This window comes from Nelumbo lutea, chromosome 1, assembly GCF_056320005.1.
Source record: "Nelumbo lutea isolate HS-2025 chromosome 1, American lotus-T2T, whole genome shotgun sequence".
Lineage (NCBI taxonomy): Eukaryota > Viridiplantae > Streptophyta > Magnoliopsida > Proteales > Nelumbonaceae > Nelumbo > Nelumbo lutea.
The window spans coordinates 86,973,562-86,998,159 of NC_142684.1; the positions used below are offsets into that span (position 1 = coordinate 86,973,562).

The 24,598-nt window shown below is 39.1% G+C and overlaps 1 protein-coding gene across 14 annotated transcripts in view; it reads right to left on the reverse strand.

Moving 5' to 3' along the window:
• LOC148875914 (uncharacterized) overlaps positions 1-21,748 on the reverse strand; it is a 34,574-nt gene extending 12,826 nt beyond the window's left edge. For 2 of the 14 annotated variants that reach the window (XR_016104373.1, XM_088961564.1), the window contains exons 1-4: positions 21,612-21,748; positions 20,516-20,566; positions 20,260-20,316; positions 12,933-13,047 (exon numbers count right to left, since the gene is read on the reverse strand). Coding sequence is in view for 3 of the 14 variants with exons in the window: in XM_088961564.1 (XP_088817690.1) it covers positions 12,933-13,044 (112 nt within the window). In the remaining 11 variants the exon portion in view is untranslated. Of the gene's footprint in view, positions 1-6,436; positions 6,778-6,877; positions 7,044-12,932; positions 13,048-20,259; positions 20,317-20,515; positions 20,656-20,789; positions 21,488-21,611 lie in introns of those variants that run through there. The other 12 variants (XR_016104372.1, XR_016104380.1, XR_016104376.1 and 9 more) reach the window with 12 other exon arrangements.
• Between the last annotated feature and the right edge of the window lie 2,850 nt (positions 21,749-24,598).

Genomic DNA, 24,598 nt, shown 5'->3' on the forward strand with positions numbered 1-24,598 from the left:
TAGATAGATCTGGAGGTTTATGGAAGAGAGATTGGAAAGGAGAAGAATTATTTAAAACAAACAAAGGAAGACGATTTATGAAATACACAACAGTGCTGGCCACCTCCACCCAAAACCAAGAGGGTACATGGGAATCTTGTAGAAGTGTTCTAACCACACTCAAAATATGTCAATTCTTTCTTTCTGCTACCCCATTTTGTTGTGGAGTGCTTGGATAGGATTTTTTGGATTGAATTCCATGTTGTTTTAAGTAAGTTTGGAAATCCCCATCAAAATTCTCTCCCCCTGAATCTGATCGTAGCACACATATCCGAGCATCAAATTAGGTATTAACATAAGCATGAAAGTGCTTAAAATACAGAGTAAACTTCATATTTCTTTCAAAGAAAATAAAGCCAAGTGAAACAGATGCAATCATCAATAAAGGTTACAAAGTACTTATAACCCAACCGTGAAACAACATGAGACGACTAAACATCACTATGCATTAAATGAAAAATAACTATAGCATGCTTAGAGTGAGAAGGAAAAGGTAAAATATGACTCTTACATAAATCACAAATAATGCAATATTTATTAACATTCTTAAAGGAAATAGCAGAAACAGGTAAACTATTGGGAGCAAATAATTAATCAAGTTTCATAGAAAACAGATGGCCAAGGTGTTTATGCCACAATTGCCAATCATTATTACAATTAAAAGACTCGAAACCAAAAGTAATAGAAAGCAAACAAGAAGTAGAAACGGGTGCAGCCTTATTCTTCTCAAACTCCAAAGCAAATAGTAATCCCAGCCTATGCCCCTTCCCCTTCACCTCCCTAATTTGTCGGTCCTATATCAAACAGCCATCAGAAGTGAATGATACAGTGTTACCTTCCTCTACAAGTTGGCCAGCAGAAATCAAATTGGTGGTGAGCTTGGGTACAAATAATGTTTTGGATAAATGAAATGGAGATGTCTTAGAAGTAGATAAATACAAATCATTACATTCAAGTATATTTAATTTTTCATCATTAGCAGTGACAATGTGTTTATTGGGAAGATGGGGTTTGGGATATTGACCGAGTGTGGACCTTGTCATATGGTTAGAGGCTCCTAAATCAATATACTAGAGGTGATTTGGTGAAGGACAATAGGTCGGTGACTTACCAGACAGATTAATTGCAGAGAAGGCTGAGGAGATGACAGAGGACATGAGTCGTCAAATCCATTCTTAAGACATGCCACCAGAAGTGTCATTTTGGCCAATCACAGAAGTAATGGAGGATGAGGCATCTAAACCATCTACAACAGTCTGATAGGAGGAGAAGTCCATCAAATGGATCTCCCTATCACACGCACTCATATTTGCTTGGAGGGAACAAAATTATGCCCTAGTTCTAATTTAGGTCAAACCAAAGTGGCTCCCACTGATTTTCATAAAGTTAAATTTCTGGTGGGCCTCAATCGGCCAAGGGTTCCGCACGCATCCCTTTTCAGGGTTGTGGGGCCCACCAAGTAGAGAGAGGTCATCCAATGACCTTAAGGGACACCATGGCAATGATGTGCATTCAGCCATGGTGTACGCAAGAGCCACTAACGAATTAACATGGGTCAAGTGCTCATGGTCCATGGTCGCAGCACATCATACATCCAAACATCACATGTAAAGGAAGCATTGATTCAATCAATTAACTGCTGTAAAGCCCATCGAATAGCCCATTTAAAAAACTTAAAGCATTAATAGTTAATGTTTACTAGGTGTATGGGCTGAATAGCAGTTAGCAGTTCGGCCCATACAGATTTTCTCACAATAATGGGCTTTTGCAGTTTTAACCCTTTAAAATTGGGCTTTACAGGTGGGCCGAATTAATCCCTGTAATTGAACATCAAATTTGGAATAACCAGTGTGAGAAATATGGACTGAAAAACAGCCCCTTTCGAATCTAGGATTCGGTCCAAACAGTTTTGGTCTAATCTAGTCCGAAATGGTCCAAAACAGATTTTCAATCCAAGAATTAATTCATGAGAGAACTGAAATTAATAATTTTTTTTTTATTTTAGACAATCACAAATCAAAAATGGACTGTTCGTACCACCTGCAAAACAGAGGTTAATCACAAAAGTTACAGTTTCATAAACAGTAAATCGCAGTATGCGATTTCTCCATCTGCAAATCTCTAGAGCCGCCATCTTCTTCCTTCTTCTTTAATCAAGAAAAAAATAAAAAACAGAAATCCTATTTCTATTAATTAATTACATTCTTGATCAAATCCTATACATTCAGTCTAGAAAAATTAAAAAAAAAATTATTTACAGACCGAATAATAATAAAAAGAAGAAAAAAGGGTGTGCAGACTATCTGCGCCAAATCTGCACTGCGATCTCCAAGTTCGAACAGTCCATTAAATCAAAAATAAAATAAGAACAATTCTAAATAAATTTTTGGATTTAACAGAATTAATTTCAGATCAAACGCCCTTAACAAGAAACCATTTCTTGAAAAAAAAAGAAAGCAATCTGCGCAGATCTTGGCAGAACATTTTTTGTTCATCTGCGCAGGGTCAGATCTGATTTTTCTTTGGTTCAAGATTCGAACCCGTGGCTCTAATACCACTGAAAGAATGATAGGATCCATCTAATGGACGCCAAGAAGGTTGCGGAATGGGGGGCGAATTTCAAAAAAAATTTCCTACCTTCTTCCAACTAGGAATCATATTCCCTAAATTTAGAATACATTATTCAAGGATCCTACTTGAACCATAAACAAATCAGATCTAAACCAAAAAGAAACAGGAAGGATTATATCTGATCCGGATAAATAATATCTCCCAAAGTTGGTGTTCACGCCCAAAGAACAAACCAAGATCCGCTCCTGCTGAAGATGACATAGTTGTGGATGGAACGAAACCAGCAGGGTGCGTCCTACACACTGGATTCTTCACAAGAACCCTCTAGAAATCTTGAACACCGAATCCTTTTGTCTTTCTTGCAAGACTGTTGTCAAGAACTGTTTTCTTGACTTCCTGTTGCTGCAAAGATCCTATCTTCCAACAGAGAGTGGCGGCGGTTGAAGGAGAAGTCCAGGGACGAAGAGGGCAGAACTGTCTCTTCTCTCTGGAGTCTGTGAGAGATCAAATCTCAGATTGCAGGATGTGTTTCTTGCTTACTCAAAACCCCTAGTTCAAAATCTAATATTTCTGCTAGGGTTTTCTCCTCTTTCTTCTTGATTAAGAAACCTCCCAATATTTGGGAGTTATCCCAATCCAAATCAGTATTTGGATAGAGGTTAATCTTAATCCTATCTGCAGATTAAGTTAGTTAACTCCTGATCTTATCAGGAGGTTACCAAATTCAAATCTAATTTGAATTTGGTCTCTTAGAGTGGATAAGGTTAAAGGCCCAATCCTTTTACTAACATTAATCTCAGATTCGCCCCATGAACTGGTGATTATATCAGCCCAGTTCGAAATGGGCTTTTGGCCCATTAAGTGTTCAGTGTTTAATCAGTTTCCAACCTGCTACCCAGTTGGGCTTCTTTGTATGGCGTGAGACCCAAGCATTGATCTACACACCAGCCACATGGGTTCGGCCCAGCCTTTATTACAAGGCCCAGCCGAATTCACTGAAAGACTCAGTGACCCCCTTGAGCCCATCACATGGACCCTATGGGCCCAACACTTACATTAAGTGGTCCCTGGGCCAAGCCATCTTATAAAAACCCAGGGACTGTGGGCAGGTGCAAGATTAGCCCATCAGGTATTATCCTAAATGGTCTTACACTTAACCTCTCAGCCCTTAATGATCAAGCACTGCCCGACAAGAGAAGACCTCTCTCTCGGCTACAAGGAATAGTGCCGCATTCTCTACTCACATGGATCCCGGGAATTAAAACCTTTTGTAAATCTTTTGAAACTGTACATATATATATATATATATATATATCTTATTTTTGCAAAACAAAATTCCAACGATTGAAATCAATTGCCGGCAGTTTGGTTTCCATCAGAGATAGTGCACTCCCGATCATTACCATTGTCCGACAAAGGGGCTGATCCTGTCACTATGACCACTCACTCAGATGAATTCTCAAACTGCCCCAACATGTCCAGGTTTCGACCCCCACTAAGGATCTCACTGATTGACACATCAAAAACAGTCCGATCCGACACCTAGTGATGTGTCATAATCGAGTCTAGGGGTCAGGTGTAACTTTCCAGTTTTGCCCATTTGTCTCCAAGGTCTAGGGAAATACTGGAAATCTGGTCTGGTTCAAGGGTTCAAGCAATCCCATACTACATGTGCCTTGGGTCTTACCCTGATGGCCGAAACAAGCCATCCCAACACTTGGTGGCACATCAGTATCAGCCTTGGCAGGATAAATCTCCCCAGACTTATCCAATGGCTGTGAACATTTAAAACTAACACAAGTTTCTATAAGTGTCCAGTTTTAGGGTCTTACACAGAATTACACCAAACAACATGAATCAAACATGCACTTTAATTTATTTCCACTAAATAACAAAAGTACATCAAATCCGATTGAAGCTAAGGGCATACAAGACTATCTAACAATATATGGTACTGGTCATCATACATTTATCCATACCAAGCAGGGTTGCCTAGTGGGCTAGTGCGTGGATGGTGCAACCTTCCTCTACCACCCCTTCTGGGTTGTTAAGACTGCACACAAATTAATAAAGGCTTGTCAGATAGCTTAATTTCACTATACCACCCATGCTGATTCATTCAAACTACATACTGCAATAACAACCAAGGTATTGACAAACCTATCTGGCAGATGGGGGAGCTTCTAAGTTTGGATGGTTCACACTCCCCCTACCACCCCTTCTAGGATTGACAGCCCTTCCTCTTGTAACACCAAACCTGCTATGACTAGTGCCTGCACCCGATGAAGAACCTACTTTATATGTTGGTGGAATAGGGGTTGCTAAGGAAGAAGAGGCCACCTCACATGTGCTCTGAAGAGTATGGGTACCCCCCCCCTTTCTGACAAATAACACTTTCCTTCTAACCATTCGGTCAGCTTCAGGTTGTCATTGTTCAGGATTAGGTCTTTGCACCTATATTTATACATTTAAACATTAGTACTTTGGTAATGGATGGGACCAACATTGGGTAATGGCCATTTTAACTAGGGTTGTACCCCCTTTTATCAAAATAAGATCTGCTCTGACCACAACTCTTGTTTTGCCATTGTCACAAAGATCCATTAGTTCTCACTGGTCTCAACCACATCTACTTCAAAGTGAAATTCATCCAACAGGAAACTTGTTACTGTGTCAACCTAAACTAAACTAGTTCTTTTACTCCAACCAAATATGATTAATAAACTCGTTATGATAGTTTTTGTTTTCCCTCAAATTTTGAGTGGGCAACATGCTAGTCCCCTTACCCGTCACCAAATTTTAGATATGCACTTAATACAGTATTTGTTGTAATAAGTGCAAAAATTGGATATTTTGATCATTTATCTTATTGTATACAGGGTATCTATGTTCCATTCCATGTGTACAATATTTGTTGTAAGTGTAAAAATTGGATATTTTGGTCATTTATATTATTGTATACAAGGTCACTATGTTCCATTCCATGTGAAACCAGCTTCAATAGTAGTAAGTGCAAAAATGATTATATGCTTATGTACTCAGGGTGTTATTGAATTGCTACCATTAACAACCATGAATTACTACCTAATCAGACAAACAGAACAACACAGTTAAAACAAGACAGACCACCTACCTCAATGGCCAATGTAGATCAACAAGATGCACATCAGCTTTTGACTCAGTGTACAAGTTACAGGCAGCTAAAAATAGTGCAATTACAAATAGCCACTTCATAAACAAGACCTCCAATTGTGTAAACATAGTAACTAATTGGTTAAACGAAAATTAACAAAGAATCAGTTTCTGTTTCAAGTTTTATATAGATGAGAGAAAAACATAATCTTCAGCTGATATGGCTTAGACATGAAATCCTGTCCTCTTTCCCAACACCTCTGTAATACAACATCCACTCATCAGGGCTGCCTTCCAGCTGAACCAGAAATGGGGATCCAACCCCATCCATCTTCATCAGTGGATGACTTCAGAACCTCTTAAGAATGTTCAAAGCCAACACAACAGTCAATGAGAAAAACTGCCAACATCTACACAAATGAGGGAAGTTTCCACTGCCTCCTGTTCCCAATTTGCCTGATCCTTTTGGCCCAACAAGATCAGGGAAGCTTCAAGTTTCTGGAGGAAACACATTCACTAACCACCCTACTCTACACCATCAAAAATGTATTCACTAACCATCGTATTCAGGTTTCTAGGGAGTGATCACTAAACTTTTTCTTTGAATAAGGAAACTAACATATAAACACTTAATTTCAGTGGTCACTCCCCAATTTGAAACTGTTCTTGTTTGCTGCTGCTTAGAGAAGATTACCTCTGCAGTTCTATAGCTGGTACTGGGGGGAGCAGCACGACAGTTCCTCCTATTGTGCCCATATCCATTACAGATTGAACACCTAACAGTCTTACGCTTTAGTGGGACACGATAGAATGGTCCTACTTCATCTTCTTCTCTTCTTCTGCTGATTGGAGATCTAACCGAATGGTGATCAACATATGCCCAATATTTCTGTCCACGTAGAGCATGCACAAAGTGGCTATATACCCTCACATTTGTGGCCTTGTGAAAAGCTTTGTCACACAATTCCTCCACTCTGCCCTTTTTATAAGTCAGCACTGCAAGTGCATGAGCACAGGGGAAAAATCCTAATTGACCTACAAGTACATTATACAATAATGATCATGTATAGTAAATTAATCAAGAAAATACAAGTAAAAGGGGAATTAATGAATATGTTTTCTAATTAGACATTACCTAGCTTCCCTCCTCCTTCTATCAATGACTGACTGCACATTTGGCATTAGCTCAGCCTCGTGTGCTTTGGCAATCTCATACCTCTCAAAGATCTTATACATCCACCTTTTTCTCATATCCTTCAACATTTCAACAACTGGCATTGTTCTAGCCTCCCCAATCCATGAGTTAAATGACTCGGTCCAATTGTTTGTTATGTCATCCGACTTAACTATGGGATCAAACCTCAAACCCATGTATGGACCATGTGTCGGGGGAGACTCTACAAAGCCAGTCATATACATCTTTAGAGCATCTCTTAACAACTGCCATATAGTGGTTAAAATCAAACTATGTGTAAGATTTCCCAGAAGCCCAAACAGCACCCTTCAATGCCATTCCCTTAAATGTTTTCTTGAAGTTGTTGTACAAGTGCCACAAGCAGAAGCGATGGTTTGTACTAGGCATGCAAACCGAAACACCATCAACTATACCTTGCCAATAACCAATGGGTTTGTTAATGCTAAATGTATACACAATCCAATCAAACAACAAATACAATCAATTTTTAATATACACACCTTCTTTCTATCTGACATAAAAGTCCATCTGTGTGGGTCATCAATACCCAAAGCATCTTTCAACTCATTCAAGAACCACAACCAGCTTTCCTTGTTCTCGGCCTCTACAACAGAATAAGCAATAGGGAATATGCCATTATTCCCACAAAGGCCTACAACAAAGAGTATTACTCCTCCTATTGCACTAGTCTTAGTATGGCAAACATCTAATCCAACATTTTTCCTACAACCCTCCAAGAAACTATTCTTTGGTCCTGCAAGGCATATGAAAACTCTCTTAAAGATGCCAAGCGTGCCATCTGTTATGGGCAATGGAGCACGTAGCTTAACAACAGATCTGGAGTTTCTTATCAATAAAGTTGTGCAATATTGGGACGGCCTTGCATATGATTCAACCAAAGATCCTCTGGTCCTATCAATGGCTTTTAGTTGAGCTCTGTGTATTTTCCTCCACGAAGCTTCTATTCCATAGAGTCGTCTGATCTCAGATATAAGGACATGGACTGACATGCTAGGATCAGCCCTTAAAAACCCCTCAATCTTGGTGGACAGCCAGGTACTAGTTGCCTCCCTTTTTGTTGTCACCCTCAGACAAGTATGTGTGTGTCATTGAGAGTCTTCACAATGAAGCTACCCCCATCATGACTGAGGGATGCATGTATCCTCCAGTTACATTCATTGTTAGAACAAACACCAGTAAACCTGCACTTCTCATTCTTCTTTCTTCGGATCTCAACACCTTCTACCACATAATAAGGACATGGACTGACATGCTAGGATCAGCCCTTAAAAACCCCTCAATCTTGGTGGACAGCCAGGTACTAGTTGCCTCCCTTTTTGTTGTCACCCTCAGACAAGTATGTGTGTGTCATTGAGAGTCTTCCCAATGAAGCTACCCCCATCATGACTGAGGGATGCATGTATCCTCCAGTTACATTCATTGTTAGAACAAACACCAGTAAACCTGCACTTCTCATTCTTCTTTCTTCGGATCTCAACACCTTCTACCACATAATATTGTTGCAAATTGTTAGAGTCGGCTGTACAAGGGTCGTACAGTCCTTTTATGTTTAGTTATATATGTATTGCTCTGCTGATGTGGCCCTCACCTAAGTAAGGGCACAATGGTAATCCTTGTATATCTTAGAAGATTTTTCTCTCTAATTCAGTTGTGATTTTTCTCCGTCTTTTTCTTCTCTTTCTCCTTCTCCTTCTCCTTCTCTCTCTCTTTTCCTTCTCTTTCTTCTGATCTGAACATATATGAACATCTAATCTGAGCTTTATCATGGTATCAGAGCCACGATAATCAGTTCAGATCAATTGCCTCCTTTTCTCTCTGTTCTGTGCATTCCTCTCTAGGGTTTTGCAGAATTCTCATTGATATTTAGAGAGTTTTCCACAAATGAAGAAAAGGACTAGTCATTTTCTCCTTTGGGGGGTTTCCATGCCTCCAATGAGTGTAGTCATTGTGGTTTTGTGTGGTTGGTAGAAAACCCTCTACTCGCAATTCAAAGAAGGCTGGTTTTGTGATGGTGACAGTGCAGACTTGGTACTCTCTACTCGACAAGTACATGATCTTCGAACTAAGTTGTGGTATGTAGAAAGTTTCTTTTATAAGTTGCAGAACTGAAAATATTGTTCGTGAAGTGTGTTGTTAGGGTTTCTAGTGCTGACAGTAAATGGCAACAGTAATGTTGTTGCTAAAAGTGGTGAACAGTTGTGAATATTATTGTTGAAATAGTGGTGAATAGTTGTGAGTGTTGCTGCTGAAACCTAGTACTAGGAACTCTAGTGGTGTTCAGTGATTCGTGTGGAGTGTGGTGATTTATTAGGGCAGTAGAGTAACAATTTAGTGGTACAACCTCCCACTGTTTTTTTGTGCAGTCATGGGAGACAGTAGTGAATACAAATCAAGTGTGGTGGCGCCTTCTAATTATCTGAATGTGTAGATGACCTCTATAAAACTGAATGGTGAGAATTAGGTCCCTTGGGCTAAGTCTATTGAAGTTTTCCTGAAAGCCAAAAAGAAAGTGAAACATGTGAGGGAAGATAAACCTTCAATTGATTCTCCGGGATATGATGAATGGGAGCAGGAGGATGCTCAAATTATGACTTGGCTATGGAACAGCATGGAGTCCAAAATTAGTGTGAACTTCATGTTTTTAGATACAAACAAGGAAGTCCGGGATCATGCAAGGAAACTATATTCTGGACAAGAACACACTACTAGGGTTTACCAACTATACCAAGAGTACTTGAATTTGCAACAAGGGAATCAGAGTCTTGAGGACTATTATGCCAGTATGAGAAACTTACGAAATGAGTTGAATGTTTATCATCCTCTTACACCTGATGTCAAAATTCAGTAACAACAACGAGAGCAGTTGGATGTGACAGATTTTTAGTAGGGCTGAAAATATATTAGGTGGATCTACTCTTCCCTCTCTTGAGGAAGTGTTTGCTCATCTTCGGAGGATTTCAGTTGGACCCATAGAGAGTTCCACTATGTCATCACCCCCTCAGAAACTTCTCCTCTGTTGGATGTGACCAGATTTTTGAGTTTGTTCCTTTCTTCTCCAGGTTGGATATTTCTCCTCTGTTGCCATCACCCCCTCTTCCAATTCCTGTTGAGGATCTCATTCCTCTTGTTCCGGTTGTGACCCAGTCTTTGCCTCTAGTGCAGCTACCTGAGAGAGAACCACCTATCCGGCAAGTGTATACACATCGTCAGGCATCAGCTCCTCCCCTAGCTTCGTCACTGTCGACAGATCCTGCAGTTGATCCCACCCCAGCCCCAACTCCAAGTTCTGACCTTGATCTTCCTATTGCTTTGCGGAAAGTTAAAAGCAGTTGCACTCTCCATTCCATTTCCAATTTTGTTTCCGTATCTCACATTCCGGATTCCCATCGACAGTTTGTTTATGTTATCCTCTATCTCTGTTCCCAAGGATGTCCAAGAAGCCCTCAATTCTCCAGGGTGGCACCAAGCAATGGACGAACTCTCGACCCTGACTCATACTCATATGTGGGGCCTCACTACTCTTCCTCCCGGTAAGCATGTGGTCAGCTGTAAGTGAGTGTACACGGTTAAATACTTACCTAATGGAAGTGTTGAACGGTTGAAAGCCCAGTTAGTTGCCAAAAGTTATTCATAGCATGGTATTGATTACACAGACACCTTCTCTCCGATTGCCAAAATTGGGTCAGTTCGTGTTCTAATTTCTCTTGTTGCTATGTTTGATTGGCCCTTGTTTCAACTCAACATCAAGAATGCCTTTTTACATGGTGATTTTCTTGAGGAGGTGTACATGGAGCAACCACCAGGGTTTGTTGCTCAGAAGGAGGGTGAGAAGGTCTATAGACATAAAAAGACTATTTATGGAATTAAACAATCTCCCTGTGCATGGTTTGGGAGATTTAGTGAAGTGGTGAAGAAGTTTGGAATGAAACCATGTCAGGTTGATCATTCCGTATTCAGCTATGAATCAAATGCTGGGAAGATTCTCTTGGTTGCATATGTAGATGGCATTGTTATCACAGGCAGTGACAGACCAAGAATTGACAGGTTGAAGACTTACTTGCATGATCACTTCCAGACAAAGGATCTTGGAAAATTAAGATACTTCCTAGGGATAGAGGTTGCAAGGTCCAAGAATGGTATTAATCTGTGCCAGAGGAAATATGTTCTTGATTTGCTAGAGGAAACAGGGTTGTTGGGTGCCAAACCAGCTGAAACACCTATGGAACTGAATGCTAGATTGGGTAGTGATATAGATGAGGAGTTTGAAGATCCAGGAAGGTACAGAAGGCTAGTAGGTAAGCTTAATTACCTAGCCATCACTCAACCTAATATCTCATTTGCGGTCAGTGTAGTGAGTCAATTTATGTAGAATCCGAGAACCCACATTGGGAGGCAATCCTAAGGATTGTGAGGTATTTGAAGGGTGCTCCAGGTCGTGGTTTGTTGTATAAGAGTGGAGGAAGTCTTGAGATAGAGGGATACGCAGATGTTGATTGGGCCAGGTCCATATCTGACAGGAGGTCCACTACAGGGTATTGTACTTTTCTTGGTGGGAACATAGTGACATGGAAGAGTAAGAAGCAGACAGTGGTAGAAAGAAGTAATGCAGAGGCTGAATATAGGGCTATAGCTCACACAAGATGCGAACTGGTGTGGTTGAAGCATCTACTAGAGGAGATGGGATACTCGATTGACACTCCTATGAAGTTATACTGTGATAACCAAGTTGCAGTTCATATCTCCTCTAATTCAGTGTTTCACGAAAGGACAAAGCACGTAGAAGTGGATTGCCACTTTGTACGTGAGAAGATGCTTAGTGGAGTGATAAGTACAGCATATGTGAACACAGGAAATCAATGGGCAGATCTGTTTACCAAAGGGTTGAATCAAGGAAGAGTAGACTACATATGTAACAAGCTGGGACTATATGACATATACTCACCGGCTTGAGGGGGAGTGTTAAAGTCGGTTGTACAAGGGTAGTACAGTCCTTTTATGTTTAGTTATATATGTATTGCTCTACTGATGTGGCCCTCACTTAAGTGAGGGTACAATGGTAATCCTTGTATATCTTAGAAGAGTATAAATAAAAGAAGGGCCGACTAGAGATTTTGAGATTTTTCTCTCTAGTTCAGTTGTGACTTTTCTCCTTCTTTTTCTTCTCTTTCTCCTTCTCCTTCTCTCTCTCTCTTTTCCTTCTCTTTCTTTTGATCTGAACATATACAAACATCTAACTTGAGTTTTATCACAAAGCTTGCCTAAAATCCTTTATAGTTGCAAATTCCATTCCCACTAGGATTTTTGGCTTAAAAAAGTCAAATTCAAGTGGACTTTGTCTACTGCCCTTGCTCCTTCTCAAACCAAATTCCCCTTCACTTGGACTGCCATAGTCACTGGCTTATAATCTGATAATCAGTTGTAGCCTCATTCCCAACTCTGTTCTCTTCTTCATTCACTAATGTACCACCATCACCACCACCTTGTACAACCTCACCATCACCCCCATCTACCACACCCTCAGCATCCCCACTTGCAACATCATCATGAACCAACCCATCACCCTCACCTTCAAATCCCTCATCAAAATATTGTTCTTCATCAGCTACATCACCCTTTGCTTCCAATCCATTACCATCACCATAGTCTTGCTCTTTATCAGCTACACTCCCTTCAAAACCATCCCATTGAACATCATCATCTAAAACATATTCCACAACACAACAATCATCATCATCTTCGATTTTACCCTTTCCTTTTCCATGGTCACCAACCTCTACATTTTGTATACTACACATGTCATCTACACATTTAGCCTCAGTATATGTAACATAGAATACAATTTCATGCAAATCACCATGAATGGAAAACATAACCAACATGTCATTCTCACAACCCAACAACCCTATTTGATCTTCTAATTCCCATCCTGGTATCTTATAGTTGATAGTCACCAAACTCCCAGGAGGTATCCCACCTACTTTGCAGAAGTCATCCACGATGTCTAGGTGGCATATCTGGTCACTGTTAATGTTATCCACAAATCCCATCTCACCATTGACAATGAACAAGTATCTGCCTCCATCCATTACCTACATGATGGAAACAACAAATTCAGCCATTGAAAAAGAAAGCTAAATACTTATATTCCAGCTTAAACAGATCAGCTATCAACAAAGCTTAAACAAGGATTCAACCATTGAAAAAGAAAGCTAAATAATTATATTCCGGCTTAAACAGACCAGTTGTCAACAAAGCTTAAACAAGTATGTGGATTTCCTTGTAATGTTAACTACATCCTTAGAGGAATTAATTTTCCATATGTGGATTTCTATATGCAAACAGCATTCGTAAGACCCTTTTTGTTTGATTTTTATGCACCTATGGAGATAAATGTGTGAAGTTTTCATACTTAGGATTCCATATGCTCTGATAAGAGAACAATACAAGCTTCATATGCTCTGACAAGTCAAGTTCCATATAATGTTTAATTTTCTCAGAAAGTATGCTTGAAATCCATTAGCAGGTACTCATAGTAAAGTGTTTAACGACACAACATGCTTGAAATCTCTTGACAGTATAGAATTGACTGGAAATAAGAGACAAAAGGGAAGAGAGGAAGAAAGGAGAAATTAGAAGAGAAGAAGAGAGATTGGCAACACTAGAATAGTTCTGGCGGTGCCAAATTATATTAATATTTATAAGGCAACTAAAAGGAAAGGGAAAAAGACCCTTGTGCCCCTATCATAAATAAAGTACAATAACAGCAATAAAAATAGACTTTAAACAGACCAAACTGACCCTGACAAGACAAAAATAACAAATAAAAAATAAAGTAAACTATCTCAAACTCCCCCTCAAGTTGGAGCATAGATGTCAATCATGCCCAACTTGTCACACAAATCATTATGTTGCACATGATGAAAGCCCTTGGTAAAGATGTCCGCAAGTTGTTCTTTTGAGTTGACATATTGAGTGCACACTTCTCCACTCACAAGTTTTTCTCTAATAAAATGCTTGTCCACTTCAATGTGTTTCATCATATCATGGAGGACTGGATTAGCAGCAATGTTCATAGCAGCTTTATTGTCACAATAGAGTGACATAGGATTGTTAACTGCAAAACCCAATTCACCTAATAGGTTTCTTATCCACATGATTTTAGCAACTCCATGAGACATAGCTATGTATTCTGCTTCAGCACTGGATCTAGCCACCACATTTTGCTTCTTACTTCTCCAGGTGACCAAGTTTCCTCCTACAAAGGTACAATACCCACTGATAGACTTTCGATCATCGACTGCCCTTGCCCAATCAGCACCAGAGTACACTTCCAACTTCAAATGCCCATGTTTTTGGAACAGCAAACCGGCTCCTGGAAACTTCTTGAGGTATCTAAGGATCCTCTCTGTAGTTTCAAAGTGAGTTATCCTAGGGTTGTGCATGAACTGACTAAGGACACCCACTACATAAGCAATATCAGGCCTAGTCATAGACAAATATAAGAGTCTCCCTACAAGTCTCCAGAACTTTTCACATCTTTCAATAACTCCCCTTGACTATAATTGATGGTTAGGTTCAATTGGTGAGTCAATTGGCTTCAACCCTAGCTTGTCTGTATCCTCTAGTAAATCTAGTACATATTTCCATTGGGAAATAAAGATGCCCTTTTGAAAACAGCAACTTCACTCCCAAGGAAATAACGTAAGAGTCCTAGATCTTTCACCTCAAATTGAGTGGCTAAGAATTTCTTCAATTTCTATATTTCAATCTTCCAGTCTCCTGTGATCACTATGTCATCCACAAACACAATTAAAGCTACAATTTTCCCTTTACCTTTCTTCACAAACAGAGTGTGGTCTGACTAGTATTGTTTGAACCCCATCTGGTGAACTGCTAAATGGAACTTACTAAACCAGGCCCAAGGTGATTGTTTCAACCCATATAATGATTTTTTTTAACCTGCACACCTTCTGCTCACTGCCTTTGTCACAAAAACCTAGAGGTTGAGTCATGTACACTTCCTCCTCTAAGTCACCATTCAGAAAAACATTTTTAACATCCAGCTGGTGAAGTTCCCAGTCAAGATTAGCTGCTAATGAAACAAGAATCCTGATAGAGTTCATCTTGGCTTACTGGAGCAAATGTCTCCACATAGTCTACTCCATATTACCTATGTATAACCTTTTGCCACCAATCTGGCATTGTACCTTTCAACAATTCCATTAACCTTATGCTTCACTGTGAACACCCACTTGCATCCCACTAGTTCCTTCCCTTTGGGAATATCCACTAACTCCCAAGTGCCATTTTTGTGCAATGCATCAATTTATTCCTTCATTGTATTTGTCCACTCAGGTTTGTATAAAGCTTCTGTCACATTCTTAGGAATAGAAACACTGTCAACGGAAGAGAGGAATGCACAATATGAAGGTCAAATATGGTCATAGGACACAAAGTGAGAGATAAGATGATTAGTAGCACAAGATCTAACACCCCTTCTCTTAGCAATAGGAACATCAAGATCATTAATGACAGGGGGATCAATATTAAGAGGTTCAGGCATATCAATGGGAACAAATGTACCTAGCTGATGAGGAGGATCTCCCTCTAGAGGATTCAATGATGTTGGTTGCACAGCTTCCGGTTCCACAATTCTTGAACTCTGCTAGCTCTTGTGGTGGCAAAGAAAGACACGAAATGGAGGAGGATCAGGAAGATGAGGTAATTGAATCTGAGACTAGGTGTGTTTCTCCTCAACCCTACTCTCCCCCTAAGGAGAAACCGAGAAGAAAGGTTGACTCTCAAAGAGGGATACATCTATGGAGACATAGTACTTGTGTGTGGTGGGATCGTAGCAACGGTAACCCTTTTGAGATAAAGTGTAGCAAAGAAAAACACAAGGAATAGCACGAGGATCAAATTTACCACGAGTAGGGGACAAGTCGTGAACAAAGCAACGACACCCAAAAACACGCATTGGAATAGGGGACAACGGAACTGTAGAAAACAAAAGTTGATATATGTAGCACACAGAACAGCATCCATCCAAAAGCGTTTCGGAACATTCATATGGAGTAATAAACCACAAGCTACTTCGAGAAGGTGACGATTTTTCCTTTCAGCAACACCGTTTTGTTGGGGTGTCCTAGCACAAGAGCCTCGATAAAGAGATCCACATGAAGCAAAGAACTCCGTGAGATCACTATGAAAGTACTCTTTTGCATTGTCTAACTGGAAAATATGAATTTCAGTTTGGAACTGAGTGAAAATCATGCGTTGAACGTCTTTCACAACCTTTGGCACTTCATCTCTAGATCGCATAAGGTAAACCCAAGTACATCTAGAGTAATCATCAATCAAAGTAATGAAATACTTATGTCCAGCCTCAGTAGGTAGAGTAATAGGGGCCCAAACATCATAATAGACTATGAAATGGAAATTCAAATCTTTTATTTCTTAAAGGAAAATAACTTCTATAATGTTTGCTCAATTGACATGTCTGACACTGCAACTTACTAACTGACAAAGACTTAAATAATTCTGGAAACATAACTTTTAATGACTCAAAAGAAAGATGACCAAGACAACTATGCCATAAGTAGGCTTGACTCTCACTGGACAAACTTAATGACTCTGTAACCACAAGACCAACTTTATTCTCCAACACGTAGAGACCATCCATCATGCTTCCTCTACCAATCGTCTTCCCCGAGGCCAAATCCTAAAACACACATGAAGAAGGAAAGAAAGTAATTGAGCAATTCAATGAGTGAATAATACTACTAATGAAAAGCAAATTTATAGGTAACTTAGGAACATGCAACACATTAGAGAGAGTAAGGCCAAGTGAGAGAGATATGGTTCCTTGGTTGGCTATGGTGGAGAATGAGTCATCAGCCAGTCTCACCTTATCTCTCCCAAAGAGGAGGTTATATGTTTGAAATAAATTTGACTTACCAGTCATGTGGTTTAAGGCTCCAGAATCAATTATCCAAGGGGAATCATATGTATAAGATGACACATGGAAAGCAATGGCAGTGTTAATTGATGTAGACGCAAAGGAGGTAGAAGGAGTAGGACCAGAATCCATCTGACGAAGAGTCCTACCATACAACTCCAAATGGTCATGAAAGGAGTTGATAATCTCTTCCTTGGGTCAGAACTAGGGTGCCTTTCCTGAGTTACCATGGCACTAGTCACTTGAGATGCCACATTAGCTGAGTTATATTTTTTTTTATTTTGTTGGATTGGTTTCTTACTCTGATCAGTTGTTGACGTCTTACTCAATTCCTGTGCCCATTTAGGTTTCCCATGAAGGTCCAAACATGTATCTCTGGTGTGTCTTGTCTTCTGACAGTGAGTGCACCAAGGTTTACTCTTGTCATCCACTCTCTTCTGAGAATCACCCTTCTTAAAGGAGCTTTCGACATTTGAATATGTACTTCCTCAGACAACTAGGGCAACTGGTTCCCCCTCTGCACAATTCATCACACTTCTTCTACTCTCTTCCGACTGGACTAAGGCATAAACCTCCTAAACTGATAGTAAGTCTTTACTTCCCAAGATCTGCACTCTAATAGACTCATATGAATGGTTCAACCCCAAAAGAAAAGCAAATACTCGTTGCTGATAAACAAGTGACTTGTATGCCTTTGCATCTTCATCACATTTCCAATTCACATTTTGATAGTGATCCAATTCTTTCTATATTGATGTCAGACCTAAGGAGTACACTGAAAGACTTCTCTCCCCCTGCATGCAAGTAGAGGATTTAGCTTGCAGTTGGTATATCATGGCATAGTGCCATTACTTTGAATAAGTAGATTTTGCTTGTTCCCATATTTCACAAGTTGTTTTAGCCAACATGAATGTCTTCCTTACTTGTGGCAACATGGAAACCAAGAGCCATGACATCACCATACCATTTTCTTGGTTCCACCTATCATATCCAACACTTCCATTCTTCGGTTCCTTCACTTTTCCATTAATATATCCTATTTGCCCCTTAACAGTAATGTAGAGTTTTATTCCCCTAGACCATTCAAGGTAGTTTAGTCCATCAAAGAGAATTACAGCCATGGGAAGACTCATACCCATCACCTCACTCAATCCATTTTGACTTCCTGAAACTCCCGAAGTAGCAGAATTCTCAAGGGACACGGTCAAAAAAGGATTTCAGTCTCAACACTCAACTTAGGATCCCTCTTTACACCAAAAAAAAAAAAAAAAAACACTTGGCTCCACACAAGTAAGCAGTCCACACACATACTTCGGTTTGGACTCAAACTGAGCACAAAACAGCGCCAATTTCCAGGAAAAAACAAGGCAAGATCAGACTGATTTCAGAACTGTACGGGTTAACATTAACCATCAGGAGAGATCCTTAAAAACTTGTAATCATACCGAAAACTGGAGATAACAAGTCATCCGTGACCTACAGTCACCTTTTCACAGGTACAAGATCACACGATCCAAGAAAAAAGAGGTATAAACCTCACAAAAATCAGACAACATTCAGCAGCCCAGATTCATTTGATTTTTTCTTGGTACACGACCAAGAAAGATAAGAGAGAAAGAAAAAAAAAAGACTGTACCAGTCGTAGATCAGTTTTTCGCTCAGCCTAGATTCAACAAGTCGAATTGGAAGTCTTGTTCGATCTACTCTCACAATCAGTAATCCCACTCAGATACCATCTTGACAGTATAGGATCGACTGGAAATAAGAGAGAGAAGGGAAGAGAGGAAGAAGGAAGAAGGATGAAGAGAAGATGAGAGATTGGCAACACTAGAATAGTTCTGGCAGCGCCAGATTATATTAATATTTATAAGGTGACTAAAAAGAAAGGGAAAAAGACTCTTGTGCCCCTGCTGTAAATAAAATACAATAACACTATAACAGCAATAAAAAAAGACTTTAAACAGACCAAACAGACCTAACAAGACAAAAATAATAAACAAGAAATAAAGTAAACTATCTCAACAAAATCCATTATCAGGTAATCATAGTAAAGTGTATAACAACATAGTAAAGTGTCTACACAAAAAGGCCTACACCATAGTTGGTGATATTCAATTCCATATCTCTCCCACCCACCACAATGTGTTCATTTCCTAAACCATATTCAATAACACCAAGGCCTACACCATAGCTTGGATCTCATTTTTGTTTGGGCAAATTGTAACAGATAAGATGCAAACTATGGAATTTACAATAAGCAAATCCAACTATAAAGATTCCCCAACTGACCAGTCATGTGTCATTAGGCACACAATGTTATTTGCAACCATTTTGGCTTTTTAGGGATGAGCATCAAGGGCCAAGGTGTTCCCCTTGAGCCAATTATGTCACTAAGGTGTGAGCTAATTATGCTTCTAAAAACACTGAAACAAGCCTATCTAAATCAATCTAAAACAGTAGGCTTAATCACTCAGTTTTTCAAGTCCAGACATTGTGTTCTCCAGAGGAATAAGTTTCCTTGAGAATCAACCTCTTCCTATTTGTTCTAGTAGGGAGCAAAATTCATTTTTACAGCAAAATTCCATGATTGTTTATATTCACTTGATATGTACGGAGCAAATTTCATTTTTAAAGCAAAATTCCATCTTTAATAACAAGATAAAGTGGATTATTTATCAAAAAAAGAAGATAAACAATTGGATTTACTCTACTTATTTACTCTTCCTATTTGTTCTAGTAGTTTCCTTGAGACAACTAGATCACCCGGATCAGGAGGTCAAATGCCAGTAGTACAGCCTTGCAGCCCTTGCCGGCATATTTAACTGTTGTTTGGACTGATATATCTTCAGTATATCAACCCTACTAATGAGTTCATGGTGCAAAAATGCCAATAGTACAGCCTTGGCAGTTCAGGCATTACGCCAAACATCTAGTGTTGTGTATACCAATAAACCACCACTAGGAACAATATCGGCCATGTATGTTTGAGTTACTTGCGTGTGGATCCCATGTGTGCAACACATGGGTTCCAAACGCGCCACATGTAACCCTCTAAAACACTGATGAATTGATCCCCATAACCCTAGCCATTTTACCCAAACCAAGAGGAGGTGTGAAAACGGCAACGAAAAGCCACAAATCTCTATGACTGATCCCCACAACTGAACTAAGGCTTAATTTGAAAGGAGTACAAATACAAATATGTAAAGTACAATATATACAAAATAATACAAAATACAAGGTTGTGCACTCTACATATCTGTATTTGCATTCCTTCTAAGCTGAGCCTAAAGAAACAAACAAGTAAGAAAAAGATGAATCATCAAGCGTACTCTATACAAACCTCACTGGTGGAAGATTCTGAGAAGCAATAAACAACTATTGTCTTTCGTCAATCCCACTGCAAAACAAATAAAAATTTGTATGTAAGAAAAAGAAACAAGACAAAAGTCATCCTTCCAAATTAGGGTTTAATGCCATTACAGTTAAACTCGTTTTAGGGTTTAACACCATCACAGTTAAACTCGTTTGAATAATGTAAAACAGGGCTGAACAGCGTTTTTTCCATCAAAAAACGTACATGAAACAATCTTTCTCACCTTCACACCGTTGATCAGAAGCTGCAGCAGTAACTGTTGTAGGCGATGTTCCTTCTCTAGTCGGGCAGCGACAAATGTGATGTTAAGAAATGATTTACCGCAGACCACGCCCATGTGTTAAAACGAATGTCAAAAGCATAATTTACTCTTTGGAACAATTATTTAACATAAGGGCAAAAGCAACATGACAATGACAATTGTTAGAAACCTTAGGAATACACAATAAATAAATAATAGGGGTATAGTTAATCCATTTCTCAAACCATAAGGATACCTAAAGAAATTTGCGCTTGAAGAAATTTAAACCAAAGATGAAAGAATGACAATGCCACTCCTTCAAATGTCATGTGCAACTTTGAGGCAGTTCATACGTCTTCCTATCTCAGTGGGATGACCATAGCGTTTCTGCTCAACAAAATCTCATGAATGCGTACAGTTTTACAGCAGTGTTCCATAAAATTTTTCATGATTCACCAGTAATTGCTTCATGTAATTCATGTTTAAAGCCATTAGAGGTGCAGACTATTGGCTTAGCGTCCAAATAGTGTAATAGAGTTAGGATGAGACCCAAAGTGCATCCATTGGGCCAAAAGGTGTCACATTTCTCCAGTGTTATATGTATATATTCGTGTCATACTTTAAATGCAGCCTATGAGCAATAACCGTAAGGAACCTGGTTTTTTCTTCTGTAAGAACAATTTCTCTAACGTTTCAAGGTAAACCCCAATTTTCGTTTTTATCAATAATCCTGTTCTATGGGTTTTCCACTCTATTCCCCTCCAGTCCCCCTTTCTCTTTCTCTGTGGACGAATAGCACCCATCATCTACGATCAAAGGGTACAAAATCCTGAATTTCACCCAACGGAGAAGTTCCTGAAGATCATATCTGTATAATTTGGGTTGCATGTAAATGGGACAATAACCGCCATTCTGATAGAAATATAAAACAAATAACGTGAAAAAAAAAAAAAACACCAAACAAAAATTAAGCAGCAATGGACTACAGTAGAAACAAAGCAACAGACTTCACTCCTCTTGGCAGAAAATAAAACATATAGATGTAACATTCTTTCTTCTGAAGGGACGAAGAGCATACGTTACGTGTATAATCAAGACATGAGTGTTGCAAAGCTGCTTCACCATTTTCTCACTTCCAGACTTCTGTTGCTGGTACTGGTGGAGGAAAAAACAACCGAATTAGGCCCATAAACAGTATTTGAAAATCTGAATTTGAATCGGATATTCGGTTTAATTGAATCGAATTCAGATAATTTAAATCGAATATTTGATCAAATTCGGATACTATTTTTTAACCGAATAAATTATTGGATCGAGTTTGGATATACACTGATCTGATCCGATAGATATCTGAACCGATTTATATATATATAATAAACGTTTAAAAAAAATGAAAAATAACTTTAGTTCGAATTCTTTCATTTTAGCTCTCAAAAGAAAATAAAAGTCAAAATCGAACATTACATTCGAAGTTTCAAACTCTTTCATTTTACCTCTCAAAACCCTAGAAAACCCTAACCCTTTGTCTGCCACTCCCTTCACCGTCGCCGGTTGCCGCCCGACAAACCACCATCGGTCCATCACCAGTCACCCCCTCATTGTCTAACCAACCACCAGCCTTTCGTCGGAGTTTGAACGCCATCATCGCTCATCTCGTGTCTCGTCTTTCCTCTTAGGCTCTTACCTCTATCTCTCTTCTCTTAGTCTTTGACTCACTACCCAAGCAACCACCATCACCGACGGCATCGTCAGTGATAGCGGTCGAGCATTGGTCACCGGGCATAGCTCAAGCTCAGAGCTCAAGATCAACACCGTCTCTTTCGCCCAATTGTCTATTCGCCGCTGAGCAACCCTCAAGCCTCAACCATCTAGCATCACCGGCTTTGTGCTGCAACCCGTGACTGCTAGAGATCAAGGAATTTGAACCCAGATTGGTTTAATCTCCTCTTTTCTCTTAAATACCACAGGTTTATTATTCTCTCGATTGATTTCCCCTTGATGGATTTAACATTCTTCAATGGAATTTTTTTTCCCATTAGTATAAGTGGTAGACAATGAAACCAACGGAGAGAAAAGCACAAAAGATCCTATAGAGACCAATAGGGCAGATTTCTCTCGAAGTCGAACTCAAATCAAGGTCAAAAGTTGTGGCCAGGGCACCCAGAACTTCATATGTTGCCAGAATCCTTCATTCTCCAAAAAAGATTGATGAAAGGAGTCATGTTGTGAATGAGGGGGAGGTGAAGGCAGCAGTAGAGAAGAAGAAAAGCAATGACAAACAGGTTTCAAAGGTTGGTTCTAAAGGAGGTTGCACACGCAAAGCCTGTGCAATGCCAACATGGTTTGAGAGTTTGGGCTGTTGTCTCAATTGCCATTGCTTATAGCTGCTACAAACAATTGAGGTGATAACATCTTTGCTTTTAGTCTTTTCCTAATTTTTGTAATGTGCAAGAAATGCCACTTCATTTTCTGTATAGATAGGAAATTATATATTTGAGTCAGTGTTTTCAGTATCTACATTCCTAGTTCCTAATGCATCTATGGAAATTACTTAGCTTTTAAAAATTAAAAAAAAATTAACAACAATTTTACCACTTCGAGCTTAATATTTTAAAGCCTTGACAAACCCTAGCCATAATTACGTAATTTCTCCAACCATGCTTTTGACTCTTCACTGCACTTAAGAACATCCATAGCATTTTAGTTTATTTTTAGAAATTAACCTAAATGGCAGTGGTTTTTATCTAATGTCAGGCTATGAGAAATTGAGAAGAATTACTTTGTTCCCGTTACTGAGTACCATAGCCATAGGACCACAGTTTTTTTCCTACAGAATCATACAACTTGAGTATTGCTTCATGGTTGTTCTCTTTTACCTTTTGGTTTTGTGTTTTATATATATCAATCAGCTTGCTGATGTACCATGTAAAGCTTGGATTAGCACAACCAAGTCTTATGAACACCTTTGGTTCAGTTCAGTTTTGCATTTTATATATCAATCAGCTTGTTGATGTACCATGTAAAGCTTGGATTAGCACAACCAGGTCTCTTTTACCTTTTGGTTTTATTTTCCTATGAGCAATCAACATTCAAAACCTTGTTTGTTAAATGAGTTGCCATAACCTAGTCTGGAGCTTTAATCTCTGGTTGTTCAGTATAAAACTTGCCTTGTAAATGAATTGATGATCTAAACTCTTCCTTCTAAAGTGCCCTAGTGAGCAACAGGAGTCCAAGGATATGTTTAAACTCGAAGATGCTTATTATCAATTACTGAACGTCTTTCCCATGAAGAAAGTATAAAACTAGGAGAAGGATTTTTTCTATGTCAAATAGACTTCTATATTCATTTAAGAAGTACATTATCTATTACATTGCCCTGAAACTATATGCAGCTTTTGAAAGCACTTGGATTTGAGGCTTATGAAAATAACTATACATTTCAGACATCAATGGCTCTGTGATATGTAGATACAGCTACATAACCAGTTTAATAGATAGAGGATTACATTATAGCTAGACATCAAGTCAATCATGTGAAAAGAGGAGAGATCCCATTGAAACTGCTCATCTTTCTATTATCATAGTGGTTTTGCTGAGGGATAATTCATCTAGCAACAGGATAACGGGAAATAAAAATTTGATGGCCATTTTCCCTATATATCAGCAGGAAATAAGTGAATGGAGTCTTAGCATCTGAGGCATTACCACATTAGTTTATCTAGGAAAGACTAGATAAACTATTCTTGTCTGAAGTTAATTAGGTGATTTGCTGGAAACAATTGTTGTGCAAGTCTTGTAATTAGTCAGGACCATAAAGAGAAAGAACTAGGTCTTTCTTTTCTATCCACTTGAATCTATCTTTATGCAAAGCCTGTTGATTGCATTATTTACTTTTTGATTTACATAATCCTTTATAGCTTTATTTTCCTTATTCATCTTGAATTATATATAAGCTTTTCTTAGCCCTCTGGTGTTCAGTACTTGCTCATTTTAATGCTTTTTCAGCAATACATGGCGCATCTTCTTTCTCATGGGCAGCTTGATGGAAATGGCTAGTGGGGGTGA